General features: G+C 48.4%; 1 protein-coding gene across 4 annotated transcripts in view; it reads right to left on the reverse strand.

Annotated features, from left to right (window-relative positions):
• The window catches only part of COLQ (collagen like tail subunit of asymmetric acetylcholinesterase), a 72388-nt gene that overhangs the window by 16156 nt on the left and 35200 nt on the right, over positions 1–21032 (reverse strand). For 2 of the 4 annotated variants that reach the window (XM_060011511.1, XM_060011512.1), the window contains exons 2-11: positions 16360–16472; positions 15136–15237; positions 10422–10466; positions 10066–10092; positions 8231–8302; positions 6387–6449; positions 5857–5883; positions 5151–5195; positions 3977–4012; positions 1252–1332 (exon numbers count right to left, since the gene is read on the reverse strand). In XM_060011511.1, coding sequence (XP_059867494.1) covers positions 1252–1332; positions 3977–4012; positions 5151–5195; positions 5857–5883; positions 6387–6449; positions 8231–8302; positions 10066–10092; positions 10422–10466; positions 15136–15237; positions 16360–16472 — 611 coding nt within the window. Of the gene's footprint in view, positions 1–1251; positions 1333–3976; positions 4013–5150; positions 5196–5856; positions 5884–6386; positions 6450–8230; positions 8303–10065; positions 10093–10421; positions 10467–15135; positions 16473–17012; positions 19617–21032 lie in introns of those variants that run through there. The other 2 variants (XM_060011510.1, XM_060011509.1) reach the window with 2 other exon arrangements.

Raw genomic sequence — 21032 nt, forward strand, 5'->3', positions numbered from 1 at the left:
TTAGACTCATGTGGGGCTTTAAAAACAACCACCCATGCTGCAGCCGCAGTTGTGTCAGAGTTTTTGGGAAGTAAGGTCTCGACATTGGGGAAGAGGAGAGGCACATTGGGACCACCACCAGTGCACCAGGGGCAGGGAATCTGTATTTAATCGGCCCCCAAGATGATTCTGATGGAAGCCAGAGTCTGAAAGCCACAGATCTAGCCTAAGGAAAGAATGGAAATGTGCCCAAACACGTTCACTTCTCGGCATTATTTATAATTTGGTTAGGTTTCTCTTGTCCAAGCTATCTACTCTGGTTACTTATTTACCAAAATCGATGCAGAGATTTAAAAAAATGTTTAAGAGTAAGAGTGCTTAATGAATGCAGTAACAAGTTAAAATGTGTGTGTTGTGATTTTTAAGTTAAAAATTTAGGATACAATAAGTATATATCGGATATAAAAGGAACAAGCGACTAGAAAGTCCACGGAAGCAATAATACTGGAAGGAAGTGTACATACATGGTAACATGGTTGTACCTGGGTGTTAGGTCTTTAGATGATTTCCTTCCTAGTTTTCTGAATTTTCTGTTTTCTGTGATGATCATATATTACATGTATAATGGGAAAGGAGGTAAAAAGCCAACAGACTGGCAAACAAGAGAGTCGGGGTCACACACGTCTCATTCGAGCAAAAGGGAGAGGTTCTCTGAGGCCCTGGGGACAGCTCACATCACATGGTTTGACACAAGAGCCTGCTGACTAGGGGAATTCAGAATGAAAACTTTCCCTAAACCCTGAATAGTGCCAATAAAGGGGTCATTTACAAATGGGGATCTTGAGTGAGGAGAAAGCACCCTATTGTTGAGACCCAGCAGATCCTTGAACAGCAGGGAAATATCTGGGCTGATTCCAGAACTCCATTTGCATCTGGGGCACTGAGGCAAAAAGCAGGTTTTCTGGGCGAACGAGCAGACCTGATTTCCACTCCCAGTTGCCTTGGATAAGACAGACCTGTTCTTATGAACCGAAGACCCACTCCTGCCTCTAGCCTTGACACAGCTGGACGGGCATCCTACCCCATCCGCCTCGCACTCCCGCCTCGGTGGAGAGCCCAGGTGCCCCGGAAGGGGTGCTGCTACTGCCCCCCAGCCCAGAGGATGCTGGAGACTGTGTCCCCGCAACGTCCCTGACCTGTCCGCCCCGCCCTGCCCACCTCTCTACACCCGCACCCCAGCTCAGGAGATCCGGTGAGCCCTGGGATCCATACCTGCTTGCCTCGTTTTCCTGGTCTTCCTGTGGGCCCCCGGTGGCCTGCTATCCCGGGCTCGCCCTTTGGTCCCATTTCACCCTGGAAAGAAGAAAGAGAAGCAAGAGAGGAACGAGGAAACAAGGAGCAATCTCAGCTCCAGGTCGATCCAATCTCTGGCCACGGGGCCTCTCCTTGCTCACTCCCAGTCTTTTCCAGGCGGGCTGCTCTGGGAGGTTGGGAGAGCGATGAGGTCGTGTGAAGGAAGAGAAGTTTTTCAAGGAAGAGGACGGGAAGGAGAATGTTACCGTGGGTGGGGAGGTCACTATCTGAGAGAGACAGCTGCCGGGCAGCACACATGTTGGTTCCTAAATCCCCATCCAGAGAGGCTAGGGTGGGAGGCGCCTGCATTTCAGTCCCCTGTGCCTGGGACACCGATGGGGGAAATGCCTTCTCTCTTAGTTGAAATTGTATGCTGTGCTTTGCTTTGTTTTTAGCACAGATTCAGATCTATGGGTTTTTGAATGATTGGACACAGTTTTGACGACTATCATCTTTGGGATGTTTCTGCTCACGTTATATAATTCCCCACTCTTCAGTAAAAAGCTGGTTTGAGTTCCACCTCACTCCCATTTGATTCAGATAAAAACTCTTAGTGGGAGAGATGTTCCAGACACATGTTCACATACTCAATCTAGTTATTGTAAAAGGCACGGAAAGCAGCGTAAGCAACAGTCCCTAATTGAAAAGCTCTCTTTGGAACCATCGGAACCACATGTACCAACTGCAGAGTTCCAGGGTTTAAGGCCAGCCTTTTGTAAAACCTGTCTCTCCATGTTGGTTCATCCCCTCCTTCCCTGTGCTCTTCCAGGATTCCAGGCCCACTGGTGGCTTCTTTGGCTCATGAACCCACCCCACAGGGCATCCTTCCTACCCCCAGTAACCCCTCCATAGCCCAGAAGGCACCACACCAGCTAAGCTTAGCAACAGCAGCCATGAGAGTTTCTGTTAGGCCACAGCTGGTGCCCGTGAAGAGCTGACCCGGCCACTCAGACGAGGATAAACGCCCGGACGACTTCTCCCAGGGAGGCCAGAGGAGGTACAACACAATGGAAGATTCCAGGGAACACCAATACACAGTAAGGACCAAGCATAAAGCGCTGAAATTACCTGTTGGCTCAGCCAGTATAATGAATGTGTCAAGCTACCAACATTTTGCCTCACCGAGAATTGTCCCTAAACCTACGATTTCTTTCCCGTCCGTCACGTCCTTCGGCCTGCTAGGATAGGGTGGATTCTCTGTGGCCATGGAGATGTTTGCATAATTTTCCTTGGCTATTTAGAGGGGGCTGAGAGGTATCTTGTTCGGCTGGGAGAAAACAGCAGCATAAACAGCATAATTTTTTGGAAAAGATCGTCTGAAGAAAGTGTGGTCCTTCTCTTCACCAGCTGGAATCAGCCAGTAATGTCTTGATCTAATTTCTCTCCAAAGACCTAATTATGGTCATCACATCAGCTCTGTCTTAAACAGGCTGCCCTGAGAGGGAGAGAGAACTCTGTATGGCAAGTCTAGTAAATGGTGCAGAGACCTGCACCATAAAATTAAGCTGTCATACTTAATTTTACAGGAATGTATGTCCACTGTTGCACTGAATGAAAACCTAGACTAAGTGTTTTAAAATAAAATTATTTGTCTCTCTTAATGTTTCCTTTCACTTGCTTATATAATGAATCTATTTATTTTTAACCCAACACTCTACGTAGGTAGCAGAGACAGAGGTTTTGACAGCTTTAGGCAGTGATAAATTATAATCATGTCGGATGATCGAAATTATTTAAATATGATCTACTGACAAGAGAAAGTCAGATAAAAATTGTTCATTCAGGTTTGGAAAATAAAATTTTAAGGCGAACTTGAAAACAATTTAGAGTTCTAAGAAAGCATCCCATTTGCCTGTTTGAAGAATATCGTGCTCTGAGGCTTAGGCAAAAATAAGTTTCCAATGTCAGTGCCTTACAGCATGAGGGACCACCATTGTGATGGTGGTTGTCCTAAGTGATCATTCAAGCACCCTTTCTCTGACACTTCCCTCGCCCCCCCATACCTCTTCCTTAACCTTAAGTAAAAGTTAAAAAAAAGTCTGTCACTCAGTTGCCACTTTCACAGTTTTTGTCACATCTGCACACCATTCTATTGTTATTCACTGAATATTTTTTCTTTAAGTCAACCAAACTAACTCCTTTTTTATTAAGCCTTGTCCCAAGCAAATCCCACTAAATACTTAAATAGATAATAAATTTACCTATCAAATAAAAAATGTTTTAGCTGTCACCCACTAAAATAACTCTGTGGGCCTCCGGCAATGCATGTGCCCCCTTGAAGGAGCGCTGAGCTGGGTGCAGGCAGCAGTGGTCTCAAACCCACGCCAGGGCCCTTGAGCACTGCTGCTCCAGTCTGAGTGCCCGGGCACAAAGCTTTCTGATCTTGAACAGTCCCATAGCCCTCTGACAGACAGAAGATGCAGGGAACGCCTCTCTGCCCTCAGATGGGGAATCCCTTCCTCCCACTGAGCTGGAGGGAGGTCCCACTGATGCATTCAACAACTTGCTCCCCTTTCAAACCAGAAACTTCCACAGTGAAACCCGCTTTTCATGCCTGATGAATGGAGAGGCAGACCTCTTTTCACTGTGCCTGGAAGGTCTAATTTGTTACTGAGACCTATTTTTACTACTTCTAGGTACTTACTTTCTGCCCCAACATTCCAGGAAGTCCTGGGAAACCCTGTGAAGAGAACAACAAACACAGTGACTGCCTCTGAAATAATGCTTGAAAGGACTGAGGAAGAGTTTGGTCAGCTCTTCAAGATAAAGTCCTGTCAGTCAGCCAGCCAGCCAGTTAGCCAGTCGGTCAGTCAGTCAGTCGGTCAGTCAGTCAGTCAGTCAGTCAGCCAGTCAGCCAGTCGGTCAGCCAGTCAGCCAGTCAGCCAGTCAGTCAGCCGGTCAGCCAGTCAGCCAGTCGGTCAGTCAGCCAGCCAGCCAGCCAGTCAGCCAGTCAATCTGTCAGTCAGTCAGTCAGCCAGTCGGTCAGTCAGCCAGCCAGCCAGCCAGTCAGAGAGTCAGACAGTCAGTCAGTCAGTCAGTCAGCCAGCCAGTCAGTCAGTCAGCCAGCCAGCCAGCCAGTCAGCCAGTCAGTCAGTCAGTCAGTCAGTCAGTCAGCCAGTCGGTCAGTCAGCCAGTCAGCCAGTCGGTCAGTCAGCCAGTCGGTCAGTCAGCCAGCCAGCCAGCCAGTCAGACAGTCAGACAGTCAGTCAGTCAGCCAGCCAGTCAGTCAGTCAGCCGGCCAGCCAGCCAGTCAGCCAGTCAGTCAGTCAGTCAGCCAGCCAGCCAGCCAGTCAGTCAGTCAGTCAGCCAGCCAGCCAGCCAGTCAGTCAGTCAGACAGTCAGACATTCAGACAGTCGGTCAGTCAGTCAGTCAGTCAGATAGCCAGTCAGTCAGACAACCAGTCAGTCAGCCAGCCAGTCAGCCAGCCAGCCAGCCAGCCAGCCAGCCATCAGCCAGTTGGTCAGTCAGCCAGTCAGCTAGCCAGTGAGTTGGACAGACAGACAGACAGAGAGTCAGCCAGTCGGTCAGTCAGTCAGTCAATGTCAGTCAGCCAGCCAGTCAGCCAGTCAGTCAGCTGGCGGATCAGTCAGTCAGCCAGTCAGTCAGTTGGTCAATCAGTCAGTCAGACAAACAGCCAGTCAGCCAGTCAGCCAGCCAGCTAGTCAGTCAGAGAGTCAGTTGGTTAGTCATTCTGACAGTCAGTCAGTCAGTCAGCCATTCATTCATTCATTCATTCAGCCAGTCAGCCTGCAAGATGGGGGTGGGCAGGGGCTGCCATTTCTGTTGAAGTTTATCATTTTTATGCAATGCCCATTACCTTTTCTCCTTTGGGACCCAAGTCACCCCTTTCACCTCTGGATCCCTAGGAGGAAACCACAGGAGAGAGTCGATGAGTTAACTCCATTGTGGGGGAGGGGGAACTGGAGCATTTCAAACTGAAAGCTCCATAGGTCAGCACCCTCACTTCCCAGGCAAAGATACAGGCTCAGAGGTTAGGAGACTGGCCCAGGGAAGGCATGCTTTGTGAGATAAACTTCTATTTTGACCTCAAAGACCTCTACACCGATAAAGGACAACCCACAGAAAATTCCGGGTCCCAGATTTTCTCTTATCCTCTAGGAAATTTGTCCCCAGGGTCTGGCTGGGTTTTTTGGGTTTTGCTCCATTTTTGACAGACAAGAAGGTTGTGTGGTAGAAGCTTGCTCTAAGAACACATCTGCCATTTTTGTGCAGCACCCCGTGTCAGCTGTGTTCACGCTGCACCTGGCACAACTTTCAGCTCTCACTGCCCCGCCTGAGGGGCTTCCACCTCCTCCGGGAGCTCCTCCCTAACCCACTTGCCCTGGCTAGGAGGCCCCTCACTCCTGTCTCGTAGCCCCCTGACAAAGGACAGGGTAATATCTAGGAGTGGTGGCTGCAGTTGCTGACTAAAGAGACCCCTGGGGCCATCCTCTGCTCATCACTGACCCCAGACCCAACAGCCCAGACCAGGCTCTGGGGAGCCATCAGAGACAAGCACCAACCTTTTCCCCTCTGGATCCAGGGTAGCCCTAAAAGAAAGCACAAGGTGAATTGACAATCAGCCCTGTAGGACCTTTGGGTTTGGTGCAAGAGTGGAGGCCATCCCTGTATGTGGTGGTGAGATGTGTCTCCACATTGGGCTGCACGTTTTTGGGGGGCGTGGGGGAGTTGCAGCAGTAAATACAAAGATGTCCCTGAGGGTTGTGTTTAAACCAGGGCTAAAAAGAACACTGCTTTTCTTAGTCTCCCAAAGGTCCGAACAAAGGTTTACCATCTGCTTTGTTGTCCAGGGGCTTGACACTCGCTGCCCAAGATAATGGCAGGAATGGCATCCCTCTGCCCCTGTGTCCCAGGACACGATGTCCCCCAAAGGGCTGGTAAAGATAAGCACACTCTGGCAAGGGACTCTCCAATATCTGTGACAATCCCCAGCCCAGGATGGCAGCCACACAGTCCCCACTTTATAGACATCAGCTGCTCCAGAACCTTAGTAAGAAGACCTGGAAAAATCTATCTGGACCAACACACTGACCTTGGAACCCATTGGTCCTCTTGACCCTGGCAAGCCCATCATCCCCAGGTCACCTTTTTCACCCTGTGGGAATCAGAAGAAAGGGGAAAAAAGACCTACAGTGACATTTCCTAGAGAAACTGAACCAGGAAAGGCGTGGGCAAGATCAGGATAGAACTGGGGACACTGGGGCTGGCCTGTGAATCTGAGGACCCCAAATCCTCCCTTGCTGGCTCCCAGGGGCCCAAGACTACAGACTCCTCACTTCATTCTGGTATTTGACATGAAACATAGAATGAAATTGTCCAAGGTAGAGCAGATCTTCAAACTAAATGCTCACTAACATGTTGTAAATTGACTGATGTTTGATCTTCTCCCAGAGAAGGCTGGGAAAGGGAGGGGGAGAGAGCATGCAGGCACTGGGGCCTCAAAGGACAAGGTATCTGCACCCCCAAAAAACTACATCTGCTCTACTCTTTGCATAGTGAGGGCCTTTCTGATGTTTCCATATACTCTTACCCTACGTTTGCAGCCAAGCAGAGTGAACATCAGCCTCTGGGTGTATACTACGGAGGCAGGGGACTAGGATTCATAGGTGGGATCTGTTACCCCTCAGAATGGTTTACAGTTGGAACTTTCAGTGCCCTTTGTGCTAAAAAACTTTAACCAGCGCTAAACGGTAGAAATATAAGGTGAACCACATGCTTAATATTAAACTTCTTTTAGAAGTCACATTAAAAGTAAAACTAGACAGATGGAATTAACTTTAACAACATATTTTATTTACTCTAATTAATTTAATCTAATTATCATTTTAAACATGCCATCAATGTAAAAATTATTCATGAGAGGTTTACAATCCATTTTTCATAATAAATATTTGAAATCTGTTGTGTATTTTACATTTAAATCACATCTCAATTCAGGTGCTAAATTTTCATCTAAAATACTTGATCTGTATTTAGATTTCAAAAAATTTATAGTTAAAAAAGCAGATTCACATACTCAGTTTACTCCAAAATACTTATATATTTTCAACTAACTGAATTGAGTACAGGTTTTTAAATGCAAACTTAAATTCATTAAAATTAAATATTCAGTTCCTCAGTGGCACTAGGCATGTTTCAAGGGTTCAGTAGCCACATGTGGCTAGTGGCTGCCATATTGGATGGCTCAGCTCTATACAGTGGATTTTTGAAGAAATATCCTTGGGACTTTTCCTAAGAGGACTGGGAACAATTTTCTATTCTCAGAATAAATACAGCCAATAAGTGAGTCAGAGCAGACAGTGACATTCACCTGCTCAGCCCTGACTTCTGCAGGTCAAAGTTCGGAGTCGTGGCCTCTGCACCCAATAGTCTATGACCAAAGTGTGTAAAAAGACATGAGTGTGGATGTATTAGCTTTTCCTAACCTGTCTGAGGACGGGGATTTCACCAGCATTTGGCAATCCCTCTGTGAATATAGGATTTCCGTTGTTCCAGCCCCCAACTCCCATGCCCTCACCCTCCACCCCCTGCATGACAGGCCAACAGCTTCCCAGGCACAAGCCCCTCTTGCGTCATCTCAGGGAACCAAAGAATTGCACACTAACTCTCAGGACAAAGGAGGACAGGGCCCCTGGGAAAGAGGTGGCAGCCCCTGTTTCTCCTCTCACAGAAGCCGAGCTGTTGGCCTGACCAAGGTCTTGCAGTCCAAGCAAAGGAGGAAGTGTTTAGGGACCTCGGGTCAGCCCTCAGGCTCTCTCCTTCCTCCCCATCTGGAGGAAGTGAGTTTCACCGACTATGTGCCAGGGGCCTGGGGAGCCGCCATCTTCTCCCCTCCAGTTCTGATGCCACTGGAGCCCTGAGAGCTGCCACACTTACCCTGGGGCCTTCAGGGCCGGGCCAGCCAACAGGCCCAGGCATGCCAGGAACACCTGGGGGGCCGGGTCTGCCCTTCAAAGACAGAGAACAAAAGTCAGGACAACTGGGTTTGTTTCCCTCCCTCTAAAAACACAGATTTGTCTCTGTGGCCTAGAGGGGAGTATGGGGCCTCCAAGCATGGCCCCAGGACCCTCATCCCCACCCTCCAAAGACTGATGGCCTAGAAAGTTGGGCCACTCGGGTATGAGTTAAAGCCCCTGGTGTCACATTATGTCGACACACAAGATTTTTCTATTCAAGAAATGGAAGGTGGTAGGGAAGGGATTCTAAACTTCTTGGTTCTTCGATCGTTATCATCTCTACCCATCCACCCAAATGTCCCCTGCATTCCCATAGGTTCTCCCCAAGGAGGCAGTGTAGGAGGGGAGAGGATTATGTTTGGAGAGCAGCAGCAGATGCTGGGGGTACTCCCTCAAGGTCTTTCCCCGCTGCTCAGCATGCCCATTTCCCAGGGGCTACCTTCCTTGCTGTACCAACACTTTCCTTCTTACAACCTGCAAGTGTGGGTTTGCCGGGGGCAATTGGAGCTGCCCAGCAATTGATGTAGCTCCCCTTCCTGCAGCCAACAGCCCAGCCCCCTTACATCAAGGTAAGGCAGGACAAATTCTCTGGTGCCATTCACACTCCAGAGCTCCCCTAGGGATCAGACTGAAGTTGGATGTCATCTGATACCACCCCACACTGGGTTTCTTTCCCTGCCCCATCTGGGTCTTCCCTCCCCTCAGGCTCCTCTGGAGAGAGCTCCCTTAATCATTAATTCACTTGCACATGGCATGGACCATCTCTATCTCTGTGTCTAGGGAACCCAACATAAGCCAAGGAGCTATGGAAGAGTAAGCCCTGCAAGAGAGCATGGGAGCAGCGACTTGGGGTCTATGTTGACCTCTGCACCCACTGGCTAATTTCAGTTAGCCAAGCCGGAGATGTGGAAGGCTCAGCCCCTACCCAGACATCACAGGCACTGGCATGTGTACTAGTTCCTGCTCCTGCCTTCCTCATCCACGGCAGACATCACTAATCAATCACGGCCCTTGTTAGTCCTGAGCATGGAGACGATGGCAGAATCCTCCCAGCCCAGCACTTCAGTCGACCGCTGGGCCTTGACTGGAGTGGTCAGCTGTGCCTTAAAGGGTTGGAACTTTGCCTTACAAAGGTCTGTTTGAGGCTCTTATTGATAGTGAAAGTATTTAAATAAAACATTTAATGGGGAAAATAGTAATTTATATTTAGAACCAGAGGCATCTTTCTTGGCCAAAGTTTTGAACCTTCTTCTATATCACCAAGACCTACAATTTCAGTGCCAGCATCCATTGACTACAGCAAGCGGCAGGGGGTTGACTCCTTCCTGACACTAATGAGAACCTTAATAACATGTGTTTGGTTTACTGAGTCCCTGTGACCTGAAGTAACTGCCATTTATTTCAGCTGGGCCTTAAAGCAAAGCCATTTGTTTCTGTCTGACACTTTACTCCACTTTAATCAAATTGACAGTGAGAGTCATTTGGTGCCACTGGCTGAGGCCTTGGAGGGTTTCTCTGATGGATGGCAGGATGAGGTGGCGTGAGGCTGGGGGAAATTGGCCAGGCTTGGCAGCCTCTGGCAGAAGTCCGAATGCCAGTCACTACTGTCCTCATCAGATGGCAGTGCTGTCATCAGCCATCCGGGTATCAGGGCCGCGGAGGTGGGCAGCTGGTCCCCACCCCTAGGAGTGCACACACTCATGCACACCGAGCACAGCTGCCCGCCTAATGCTGACAGAACAGCATGGACCATACCTTCCTTCCCGGTCGGCCAAGCTCCCCCTGTGGATGGAGAAGACAGGTAAGCAGAGGCTGCTTTGGAGGAAAAGTTCTGGAATCAGAGGGCTTAGCAGGGCTGATGAGCGGGCATGCCCATGCGGCTTGGTCACCTGGCGGTTCACAGCACCCCCACCACGTCAGGGGGCCCCCCCAGATGCACCGGCGGGGTCCCACACCTTCAGCAGCCCAGTCACCCCGGAGCCCATCCTCACGCACTAAGGCAGGATTAGCACGTGCTTTGAAATCTGAGCTTGCAAACCCTCAGTGGTGCCCCCAGAAAACAGGCTGGAACTACCAAGGAGAGGTGGGGTGAAGACACAGGTGGTTCGTACCTTTTCTCCCTTTGGTCCTGTCTTGCCGGGAAGCCCAGGCGGGCCCTACACGATCAAGATAAGAAGTGAACAAAGCATGCATGAGCCCAAGGCAGGCCGGTGGGAGGAAGCCAAGGCCGGGAGGGGCTCCTTGGGCCCTAGCTCCTCAGCAGCCTCCTTCTCTCTGCAGACTCAGGGCTCCAGACACGGCAGGAAGGACACTCCACACTCTCCAGCCCAGGCCCCTCCTCCCTAGGCCCCCTCTTCTTGCTTTCTCTAGGCTGTTTCCAGCAGCACCATTGTAATGAATGGTCACACACCTACTCTGTGATTTTCATTTTCTCCCTGGAATTCTTGGGTTGCCTGAAACATCCTGAGTGCTTGGTGAGAGGAGCTAAAGAGACGTGAAGATATGCTATTTGCTGACAACGAGATGCTGCACCACCTCTCACGTCTTTTCGGCTGCTCTTACCAAGTTTCCCTGGGGCCCAGACAAGACGGAAGTTAGGCTTTGCTCGCAGGAGCAGCTGACACAGAAATTCCCATGGTGGATCTATGGGTACCAGGTACAGCAAAAGTCTTCTGTTTTAAGATGTGAAGAGTGCGTTTTTGTCCCACGGCCCGGCCACGGGAGTGGGGCTGAGTCCAGCTCAGGGACTCCAGGGCCCGTCGCACTAAAGCTTGACACCCCCTATGGCAGGATGCAGCTGCCTTCAGCGTACGCGCCTATGAAATGCTCAGTTGGCCAACGGTCTTCCAAGCTCCCCAGGACAGCAGAGAGGAATCCACCAAAACCCCCAGGCCACCACTTCATCCCCAAGATCTGCAGGTGAGCACGCCTCACGCAAAGCCTGTCTGAAACAGGATTTCTATGAGGCTTGTCCAGATCACCAACAACCCCTCAGCCAGGGGTTGCTAAGCCTCTCTGCACATTAGAAACCCCTGGGGAATCTTTTAAAATTCCCGAGGGACACAGGAATCCCAGTGGATTCTAATGTGCAGAAAAGTTTGGGAACCACTATCTTTGGTTTATTCTCCTGTTTTAGGGATGGGAGGAGGGAGAGTTTCAGTTCCATTCTTTTTTCTTTTCCAAGCCTCACTTTTTTCCATTTTCTTGAAATGGACGAGAACTATGTAACAGGCCGTTGTGCTCTCCCTAGCTCAGCACTTCCCAAACTTTGATATGGACTGATTTCCTCTGGAGGGTCTTGTTAAAATGCAGATTCTGGTTGAAGGATGTGGGATGGAGGAGGGGAGGGTGAGATTCTGCGTTTCCAGCAAGTTCCCAGGTGACGCCAGTGTTGCTGGTCCTCACACTGTGTCCCCAGAGTCGGCAGCACAGCCTCGGAGTGACACACGTGGGATTGCACGAGGTTGGAGGCATGCATATGGGGCTGGAGACCGAAGTCTGGGGGCAGCAGGGACCTCCTTCCCATGGGTTCGCTGTGGGTTCTGAAACCGAGCGGGGCCTGCGGCGGTCCCAGGCACGGAGGCCTTTTTTTGTCCCCTGTTTCTTTTTTTTTAACATCTTCATTGGAGTATAATTGCTTTACAATGGTGTGTTAGTTTCTGCTCTATAACAAAGTGAATCAGTTATACATATACATATATCCCCATATCTCTTCCCTCTTGCATCTCCCTCCCTCCCACCCTCCCTATCCCACCCCTCTAGGTGGTCACAAAGCACGGAGCTGATCTCCCTGTGCTATGCGGCTGCTTCCCACTAGCTATCTACCTTACGTTTGGTAGTGTATATATGTCCATGCCACTCTCTCGCTTTGTCACAGCTTACCCTTCTCCCCTCCCCGTGTCCTTAAGTCCATTCTCTACGTCTGCGTCTTTATTCCTGTCCTGCCCTTAGGTTCTTCAGAACCTTTTTTTTTTTTTAGATTCCATATATATGTGTTAGCATACAGTATTTGTTTTTCTATTTCTGACTTACTTCACTCTGTATGACAGACTGTAGGTCCTTCCACCTCACCACAAATAACTCAATTTCGTTTCTTTTTATGGCTGAGTAATATTCCATTGTATATATGTGCCACATCTTCTTTATCCATTCATCTGTCGATGGACACTTAGGTTGCTTCCATGTCCTGGCTATTTAGAGCTGCAGTGAACATTGTGGTACATGACTCTTCTCAAATTATGGTTGTCTCAGGGTATATGCGCAGTAGTGGGATTGCTGGGTCGTATGGTAGTTCTGTTTTTAGTTTTTTAAGGAACCTCCATACTGTTCTCCATAGTGGCTGTATCAATATACATTCCCACCGACAGTGCAAGAGGGTTCCCTTTTCTCCACACCCTCTCCAGCATTTATTGTTTGTAGATTTTTTGATGATGACCAATCTGACTGGTGTGAGGTGATACCTCATTGTAGTTTTGATTTTCATTTCTCTAATGATTAGTGCTGTTGCGCATCCTTTCATGTGTTTGTTGGCAGTCTGTATATCTTCTTTGTAGAAATGTCTGTTTAGGTTTTCTGTCCATTTTTGGAATGGGTTGTTTGTTTCTTTGATATTGAGCTGTATGAACTGCTTGTAAATTTTGGAGATGAATCCTTTGTCAGTTGCTTCATATGCAAATATTTTCTCCCATTCTGAGGGTTGTTTTTTCATCTTGTTTATGGTTTCCTTTGCTGTGCAAAAGCTTTGAAGTTTCATTAGGTCCCATTTGCTTATTTTTGGTTTTATTTCCATTTCTCTAGGAAGGGGGTCAAAAAGGATCTTGCTGTGATTTATGTCATAGTGTGTTCTGCCTATGTTTTCCTCTAAGAGCTTTATAGTGTCTGGCCTTACTGTCCCCTGTTTCTTGTAGGCAAGACTCCAGCCTCTATGACCTTCCCTGAGTTCCAAAGGGTGGATTCGAACAAAGGACGAGCAGCCAGGAGACCACCTGAGGCAAGATTAAAGGGACCAGAGAAGCTCATCAAGGTGAGGAGATGAGGTTAAAGGAGGGCAGGCCCTGCTCACACCCTAATCTTGTCAGAGACCCCACCCTTGAACCACTGTTATAAAACTCTTCATCCAGTCCTCTGGGGTTGGGACACACAGTTCTGAGGGCATTAGCCCGCTGTGGCCCCCTTTGCCTGGCAAAGTAATAAAGCTGTCCTCTTCTACTTCACCCAAAACTCTGTCTCTGAGATTTGATTCGGCACCAGTGCAGGGAGGCTGAGCTTTCAGCATCGTTTCTCATGTGCTATCACTTGCTGTCAGCATGGACTTCAAGGCTGGGAAGATAGAAATCCCCCCAGAGCTGACCCTCGGGTGCCCACCATGCCTTTATGCAGACTCCCCAGCCCCTCTGTGGCAGCTCTGGTCCACCTGTTTTCCTCATTGCATTCAACAAATATTGATGGGGAAGCTCTACACCCCGGGCACTGGTGTGGGCTGGGCACACAGCATGAGCAAGGTAGACAATGTCCCTGCTCGCAAGACCAGGGGTCAGTTTACTGGTTCTGTAAGAAGCCAGATAGGAGGTATCTTAGGCTGTGGCTCTGATACAGCAATTCTGTCACAACTACTCAACTCTACCCGTTAGTGCAAAAGCAGCCAGAGACGATAATATTTAACTACAAAAAAAAGCCAGATTGGACCCCTGGCCATAGTTTGCCAACCCCAGCCATAGAGCTGACATTTTATGAAAGGGAGACCAAAGGAACAAAAACTAAGAAAACCGTAACAACGTGAGAAAACTCTGCTGAGAAAGAAAATAGGTTATTGGGTGGAGAGTGACGGGGAGGGTACTGCAGGCGGAGTGGCTGAGCAGACGTGTCTGAGGAGGTGGCGGGCACACTGAGTGCTGAGGGACAAAGGAGCTGGCCATGGTGAAAATCAGAAGGCAGAGCGTGCCAAACGGCCGGAGCCACAAGCCGCAGGGCCCTAAGGCTGGAGCAAGCTTCGGGTGCTTGAGGACTCAACAGGTGCACTGTGGCTACATTGAGTGGGCAGTGGTGGTCATTTGAGCTGATGCAGGAGATAACGGTCCCCGCGTGCCGCGTGTGGGGCTTTGCTCCCAGGGTGAGGAGTTTGTCTGGTCTTCTTCCCATGATGGAAAGCCACAGGAGGGGTTCCCCAGGAAGGGTGACATAATTCCTCTTTCCCGTCCCCATGGCAGGCCCAGACCCCAGGCTGAGGGATGTTCCTCCTCAATGGACCCCCTCTCCCAGGCCGGCCAGAGGGGCCAGGAGTCCATGAGACAGGGTCTCTGGAGGGTACTCTTTGTCTGCCTAGAAAATCCTTTCTCTAGCATTTTGCCTTTTTCTCACTCTTACTTGAGCTTTGGTGGGGAGAGGTCAGCTACGTGGTGCCAGTATCTGGGGGCCAAACTGAGCTCAGGGTAACAAGTTCCCTGTTACCTCCATTTTTCTGGCCTGAATGCAGGTACCTCTGGGTCCACTGGTGGGGTCACATTGTCATCAAATGTTTGTCTGGTGATAACTATAATAATAACCACACCCATTATCACCACTTTGGGGGGTGCCCAAGCGACCAAGCAGCTCACTTGGTCACCCCCCAAATCCAGTACTGCAAGGGAAGTTATTATCCCCATTGTGTGGAGGAGGTCGTCAAGGCTGGGAGGCAGAATCCCCCAGAGATGAACCAGTGTTCTGTCCATGTGGTTCCTCCAGGGCAGGAAGACAACCCCATGTCACCTGAAAAGGGGCAGCTCTGCCCAGAGGGCATCCCTGCTCTGAACAGAGGACAGCAGGGTAGGGCCTGGGGGATGCACCGACCTGGGGCCCCGGAGGCCCGGGGGAGCTGAGCGACCCTTGCACGCATGGGGCCCGTGTGGTCTCCAGTTCCAGGACGAGATTCTTCATGTCTGGGGAGAGAAGCTTCAAGGCAAAGCGACACAGGTTACAGGTCAGACTTGGGGGACAGAAGAATGGTTACCTCCTGGACACAGACCTGTTCTATAGCCCAGCCCCTGAGGCTGGCGTTTCCCTGACACCCAGTGGGCATCTCAAGAAGGCGACCTCTGGGTCCCCAGTTTCCATTCTCTCATCTGCTCTGAGACGAACCTGGTTTGAATGGATTAGAGAGAGATAATGACCTCTCGGATGGAGTTAGGAAGCTCACTCAGGGGCTTTTATCCAATGTCCAGGACAGCACCATCCAAGAGAAATATAATGTGAGCCACCAATGCGAGACATCCTATATAGTTCAAAATTTCCCGGTAGCCACATAAAAAAGGTAAAAGGAAACAAGTGAAATCAATTTTAATAAGTATTTTATCTTACCCAATATATCCCAAGTATTATTATTTCAATGTATATTCAATGTAAAAAAATTACTGAGATATTTTACGTTCTTATAAAATGCATCCAATGTGTATTTTACACTCAGCACATCTCAACTGGAGCTGGTCACATAGGGCCAGTGGTTACTGTACTGGAGGGTACAGGTCTAAGAGGTTCTGGAAAGATCTGAGCATCTCAAATCCCTGAAATGCCCTGGCCAGCTATCTTCTAGGTCAGCTTCTCCGACCCTGCTCTTTCCTCACCTTTTCCTCTCTCCCCACTTCCGTTCCCTCTCACAGGACTGTTTCCTGTGTCACCTCATGGATATGGTGTAAGTTCAGTTCGGGCTGTGGAAGGGAATTTCACAAACACTTGGGGAGAAGAAAGACAGAAGGGAAAATTCCATGTCCGAGCCACTGATAGGAGCTTTATAACCAGAAAGTTATAAATTCACCTCAATGTTTTTGAGAGGATGGAACACCTTGCCAAGTCCAATTCCCTGCTGAGAAGCATTTCCCTTCATCACTTGTTTAAGGTGGTGGGAGAACAGACACGTACCAGAAACAGCTAAATGTCCAATCTGGGCTCCGCGTGCCACGTGAGGGCAGAGAGCTAGATCCCTCCGGACAGACTCCCACTGAGCAGTGGGGGAGAAGGTGAGCTGTGTGGTGGCCCTGGGACCTGCATGTCTGCTCTCATGAGCCCAAAGCTACTCACCGGACTTCGGCCCCCTCTGAAGAACGGTGGTGGGAACAGAGGGGGTGGCGGGGGGGTCAGCAGGCAGCATGCTCTGTGGCCGCCACGCTTCTTCTGATCCAGGCCGGGAAGGGCTGTTCAGAGAAAACAATGCTCATTAGCGTGGGGTCAGTGCTAGGGCCTCTGGGTGTCCACCACGCCCGGGAAGACTACGTCTCATTTTCGAGTCTCATTTCCAGGCTGTTGGGTGTGAGCACACCTCCTGCCTATACCTGATCTAGCCCTCCCCTGCCTTCACTGGATAAATGAACAGATGGTGTGGCCACTGTGACCATCACGAGGTCCAGGGCTGCTTCTCCAGACACTGACTGGTCACTCTGTAGATGGGATGAGGAATGCCAAGTTCAAACTTACTCATAAGGTACCCCCAACAGTTGGGGAGAAGGCAGTGTCTGTTAATACCCTTGATGCTGTGCCCAAAAGGAACTGTTCTGAGGGGGAAGGCAGCAGGGCTGGGGGCAGCGCTGATCAGACGCAGAGCCAGGATTTCAAACATAGATTTGACTCCAGACTCTACACAGACATTCGAGGTCACCCATGCTCACTGGAGAGCTAAGGTTTAATGTCTCCAGACACAGGTGTGAGGAGATGAAGAGAGGACCCTGGATACTTACAGCTTCCTTGTCACATGCCCGTGTGCAGTGTTAGTACATGTTCAGTGTTGAAGTGTACCTGGCAGGAAGGACATGGATCCTAAGTGTACAGCCCACTGGATTCCTGCAAAGGGGACACACCCTAGAAGCCAGCACTTGGGTGGAGACACAGAACTCCCTGGCCTCTAGAAGCCCTTTCAGCTCCTGTCCAGTCTCTGCACTGCTCCCTGTACACCACCCTGGCTGCTAGCCCTGGGAAGTCCTTGTGCCTGTATTTGAACTTTATATGAACGGGAATTCTTGTGTCTTTCTTTTGCTCTACATAGTGTCTGTGAGGGGCTTCCTGGTCATTGCTTGTCGTTTTTATGCTGCTGAATAGGGTTCCCATTCAGGCTCATGCATTGGCTGGTGGGAGTGGAAATTGCTTCAACCTCTTTGGAAAACTCTCGGCATTGTCTACTAAAGCTGAACATAGGCACATACGATAGCTCGGCAACTCACTCCTAGGCGTTCACCGATGGAAAAGTGAGTATGTGTTCACCCAACACACGTACTAGAACATTCATAGCAGTGAGATCCATGATCGCCCAAAGCTGTAATTTTCCAGCTCCCAGTTTTGGTCTCGTGATGGTACCTCCATCTCCACCCTTTCTCCAAACCTCGGATCTCACAGAACATGGGCGGGTTTCCCCCCACCCCCTGCACTCCTCTTGCCCTGAACCCAGTTTTCAGTGTTGTCTCCCAGGGGACAGTGCTAGCCTTCTCTTTCCACCCTGGGATCCAGGACTTGCCTCACACACCAGGCAACCAGCAGGTGCTCCCCAGAAGGCACCCGGTGTGGGGCGGCTTGTGTCAGCTCCAGCGCCCCGGGAATCACTGCCCTGAGCACACCCACACCCTCACACCCAGCAGAGGAGCATCCACTGGCAGGGCCAGTGGTCCTCAGCGCCCTCAGACACAATGCCCCCATTGGCAAGGAACATTTTTAAAGACACCTTTGTTATCCTAAAATGAAATTCATACATAATACAACATACTTATACAATTAAAAAATCAATATAGTGCTCTGAATATAATATAAAAGAGAACTCTCAGAAAAGTGATTTATGATATAAACAGGCATATTGTGACTATAAGTGGTCAGGCACTAGCACATCAGGAAACATGATGATGTAGTCAGATGCTTGCACCTATATGCGAAACCGCAGTGAATGCAACAGCTACGAACACAAGGTGCAGTAGAGGCAACACAGATGCTTCAAGTGACGTGCCCGCTGTGCAATGTGATTTTCTCAAATGATGAAAAACACTGGGTAAAATCCCAACCAAACAAAGCACAGTCATTACTCAGCAGTTGTAGTCTCAGAAAACTCAGTTTCATACTACAACCGTTCAACAAATTTGATGTCAAAGGGAATCAGTTTCTAGGATGAGATAATTATACAGGGTATGTATCATCCATGTGACATTTCAGAGTCATGTGGGACATGGAACCACTCTTCATGTATGATTCTGTCCCACTCTTTGCGGGAAACCTCTCACCTCAGCCACTGTGACAACTGAAAATGAAAATTTCCAACGTGGCCCCACGAAACACTCTCTGACATAAATTGTAGCAATGTTTTCTTAGGTCAGTCTCCCAAGGCAATAGAAATAAAAGCAAAAATAAATAAATGGACTTAATCAAACTAATAAGCTTTTGCACAGCGAAGGAAACCATAAACAAAACAAAAAGACAACCTACAGAATGGGAGAAAATATTTGCAAATGATGCAACCAACTAGAGATTAATTTCCAAAATACACAAACAATTCATACAGCTCAACAACAAAAAAACAAACAACCCAATCAAAAAATGGGCAGAAGACCTAAATAGACATTTCTCCAAAAAAGATATACAGATTGCCAATAGGCACATGAGAAGATGCTCAACATCACTACTTATTAGAGAAATGTAAATCAAAACTACAATGAGGCACCATTTCACACCAGTCAGAATGACCATCATCAAAAAGTCTACAAATAACAAATGCTGGAGAGGGTGTGGAGAAAAGGGAACCCTCCTACACTGTTGGTGGGAATGTAAATGGGTACAGCCACTATGGAGAACAGTATGGAGTTTCCTTAAAAAGCTAAAAATAGAGCTACCATGTGATCTAGCAATCCCACTCCTGGGTATATACCTAGATAAAACTCTAATTCAAAAAGATACATGCACCCCTACGTTCATCGCAGCACTATTTACAATTGCCAAGACATGGAAGCAACGTAAATGTCCACTGATGGATGGATAAAGAAGATGTGGTACATGTATACGATGGAATACTACTCGGCCATAAAAGAGAATGAAATAATGCCATCTGCAGCAACATGGATGGACATAGAGATTATCATACTAAGTGATGTAAGTCAGAGTAAGACAAATATATCACTTATATGTGGAATCTAAAAAAATGATACAAGTGAACTTATTTACAAAACAGAAACAGACTCACAGACACCGAAAACAAATTTATGGTTACCAAAGGGGAAAGATGGGGGAGGGATAAATTAGGAGTCTGGGATTAGCAGATACAAACTACTATATATAAAGTGGATAAACAACAAGGTCCTTCTGTATAGCACAGAAACTATATTCAATATCCTGTAATAAACCATAATAGAAAAGAATCTGATATATATGTATATATCATATATATATATGAATATATATTCATATTCATATATATATATATGAATCACTTTGCTGTACACCAAAAACTAACACAACTTTGTAATTCAATAAAATACTTCAATAAAAATAAAAAACAAACAAACAAACAATATGGCCCCATTAGAAACTGTTGTCTTATCCCATGTTTGGAGACTGGCTTGGTCATGAACAGTCCACAGAATCTGGTTCCCACACAAAAGCAGCATCTGCCCCAGGCCAGGTAAGTTAACAAGGAACTGAGGGAATTCAGAGAAGCAAGGAAGAGGTGATGACCAGCTGGGAGGGACATGGGAGCCTTTCTGGAGGAGGTGGTATTCCTGCTAGCTCTGGAAGATTGGGGAAGATTCAGACAGGAAGTCTTCCAGACCCAGGAACTGTCTAGGGCAGTCAGGGGCACTAGAGCTAGGCCTTGAAGGACTGGATGGGGCAGGGGTGATGGAGGAGGAAGGCTCCCCAGGGGGAGGGAGGAAAAGCAGGTAGAGACAACGTTCTATTCAGACCACTTTGACTGCCAGAAGCAGAAGTTCATTCACACCGGCTCAGGTGGGAGAAAAGGGAGGTTCATCATAAAGCTGCCAAATGTTAGGAAGAGCAGGAACTGAAACTCCTAGCACTCCTCTTCTCCTCCCCCCTCCTCTCTCTTCCCCTCTCCTTCCCCTCCCTCCCCTCTCTCCTCTCCCCCCTCCCACCTCCTCTCTCTCCCTCTCTCCCCCCTCCCCCTCCTCTTCTCCCCCTCTCCTCTGTTACGCTTCCTTCTGTGCATCTGTTCACCCTGTCTTTTTTTAATTTCCTCTTTGATTTCTTCAGTGATCCATTGGTTGTTCAGCAGCATATTGTTTAGCCTCCACATGTTTGTGTTTTTTACAGTTTTTTTCTTGTGGTAGATTTCTAATCTCATAGTGTTGTGGTCAGAAAAATGCTTGATATGATTTCAATTTTCTTAAATTTACCAAGGCTTCCTTTGTGGCCCAGCACGTGATCAATCCTGGAGAATGTTCCATGTGCACTTGAGAGGAATGTGTATTCTGTGGCTTTTGGGTAGAGGGCTCAATAAATATCAATCAGGTCCAGCTGGTCTAATGTGTCATTTAAGGCCTGTATTTCCTTATTGATCTTCTGTCTGGATGATCTGTCCATTGATGAAAGTGGGGTGTTAAAGTCTCCCACTATTATTGTGTTACTATTGGTTTCTCATTTTATGTCGTTAGTATTTGCCTTATATATTGGGGTGCTCCTATATTGGGTGCATATATACTTACAATTGTTATATCTTCTTCTTGGATTGATCCCTTAATCATTATGCAGTGTCCTTCTTTGTCTCTTGTAAC

The sequence above is a fragment of the Delphinus delphis genome, chromosome 4 (genome assembly GCF_949987515.2).
Source record: "Delphinus delphis chromosome 4, mDelDel1.2, whole genome shotgun sequence".
NCBI lineage: Eukaryota > Metazoa > Chordata > Mammalia > Artiodactyla > Delphinidae > Delphinus > Delphinus delphis.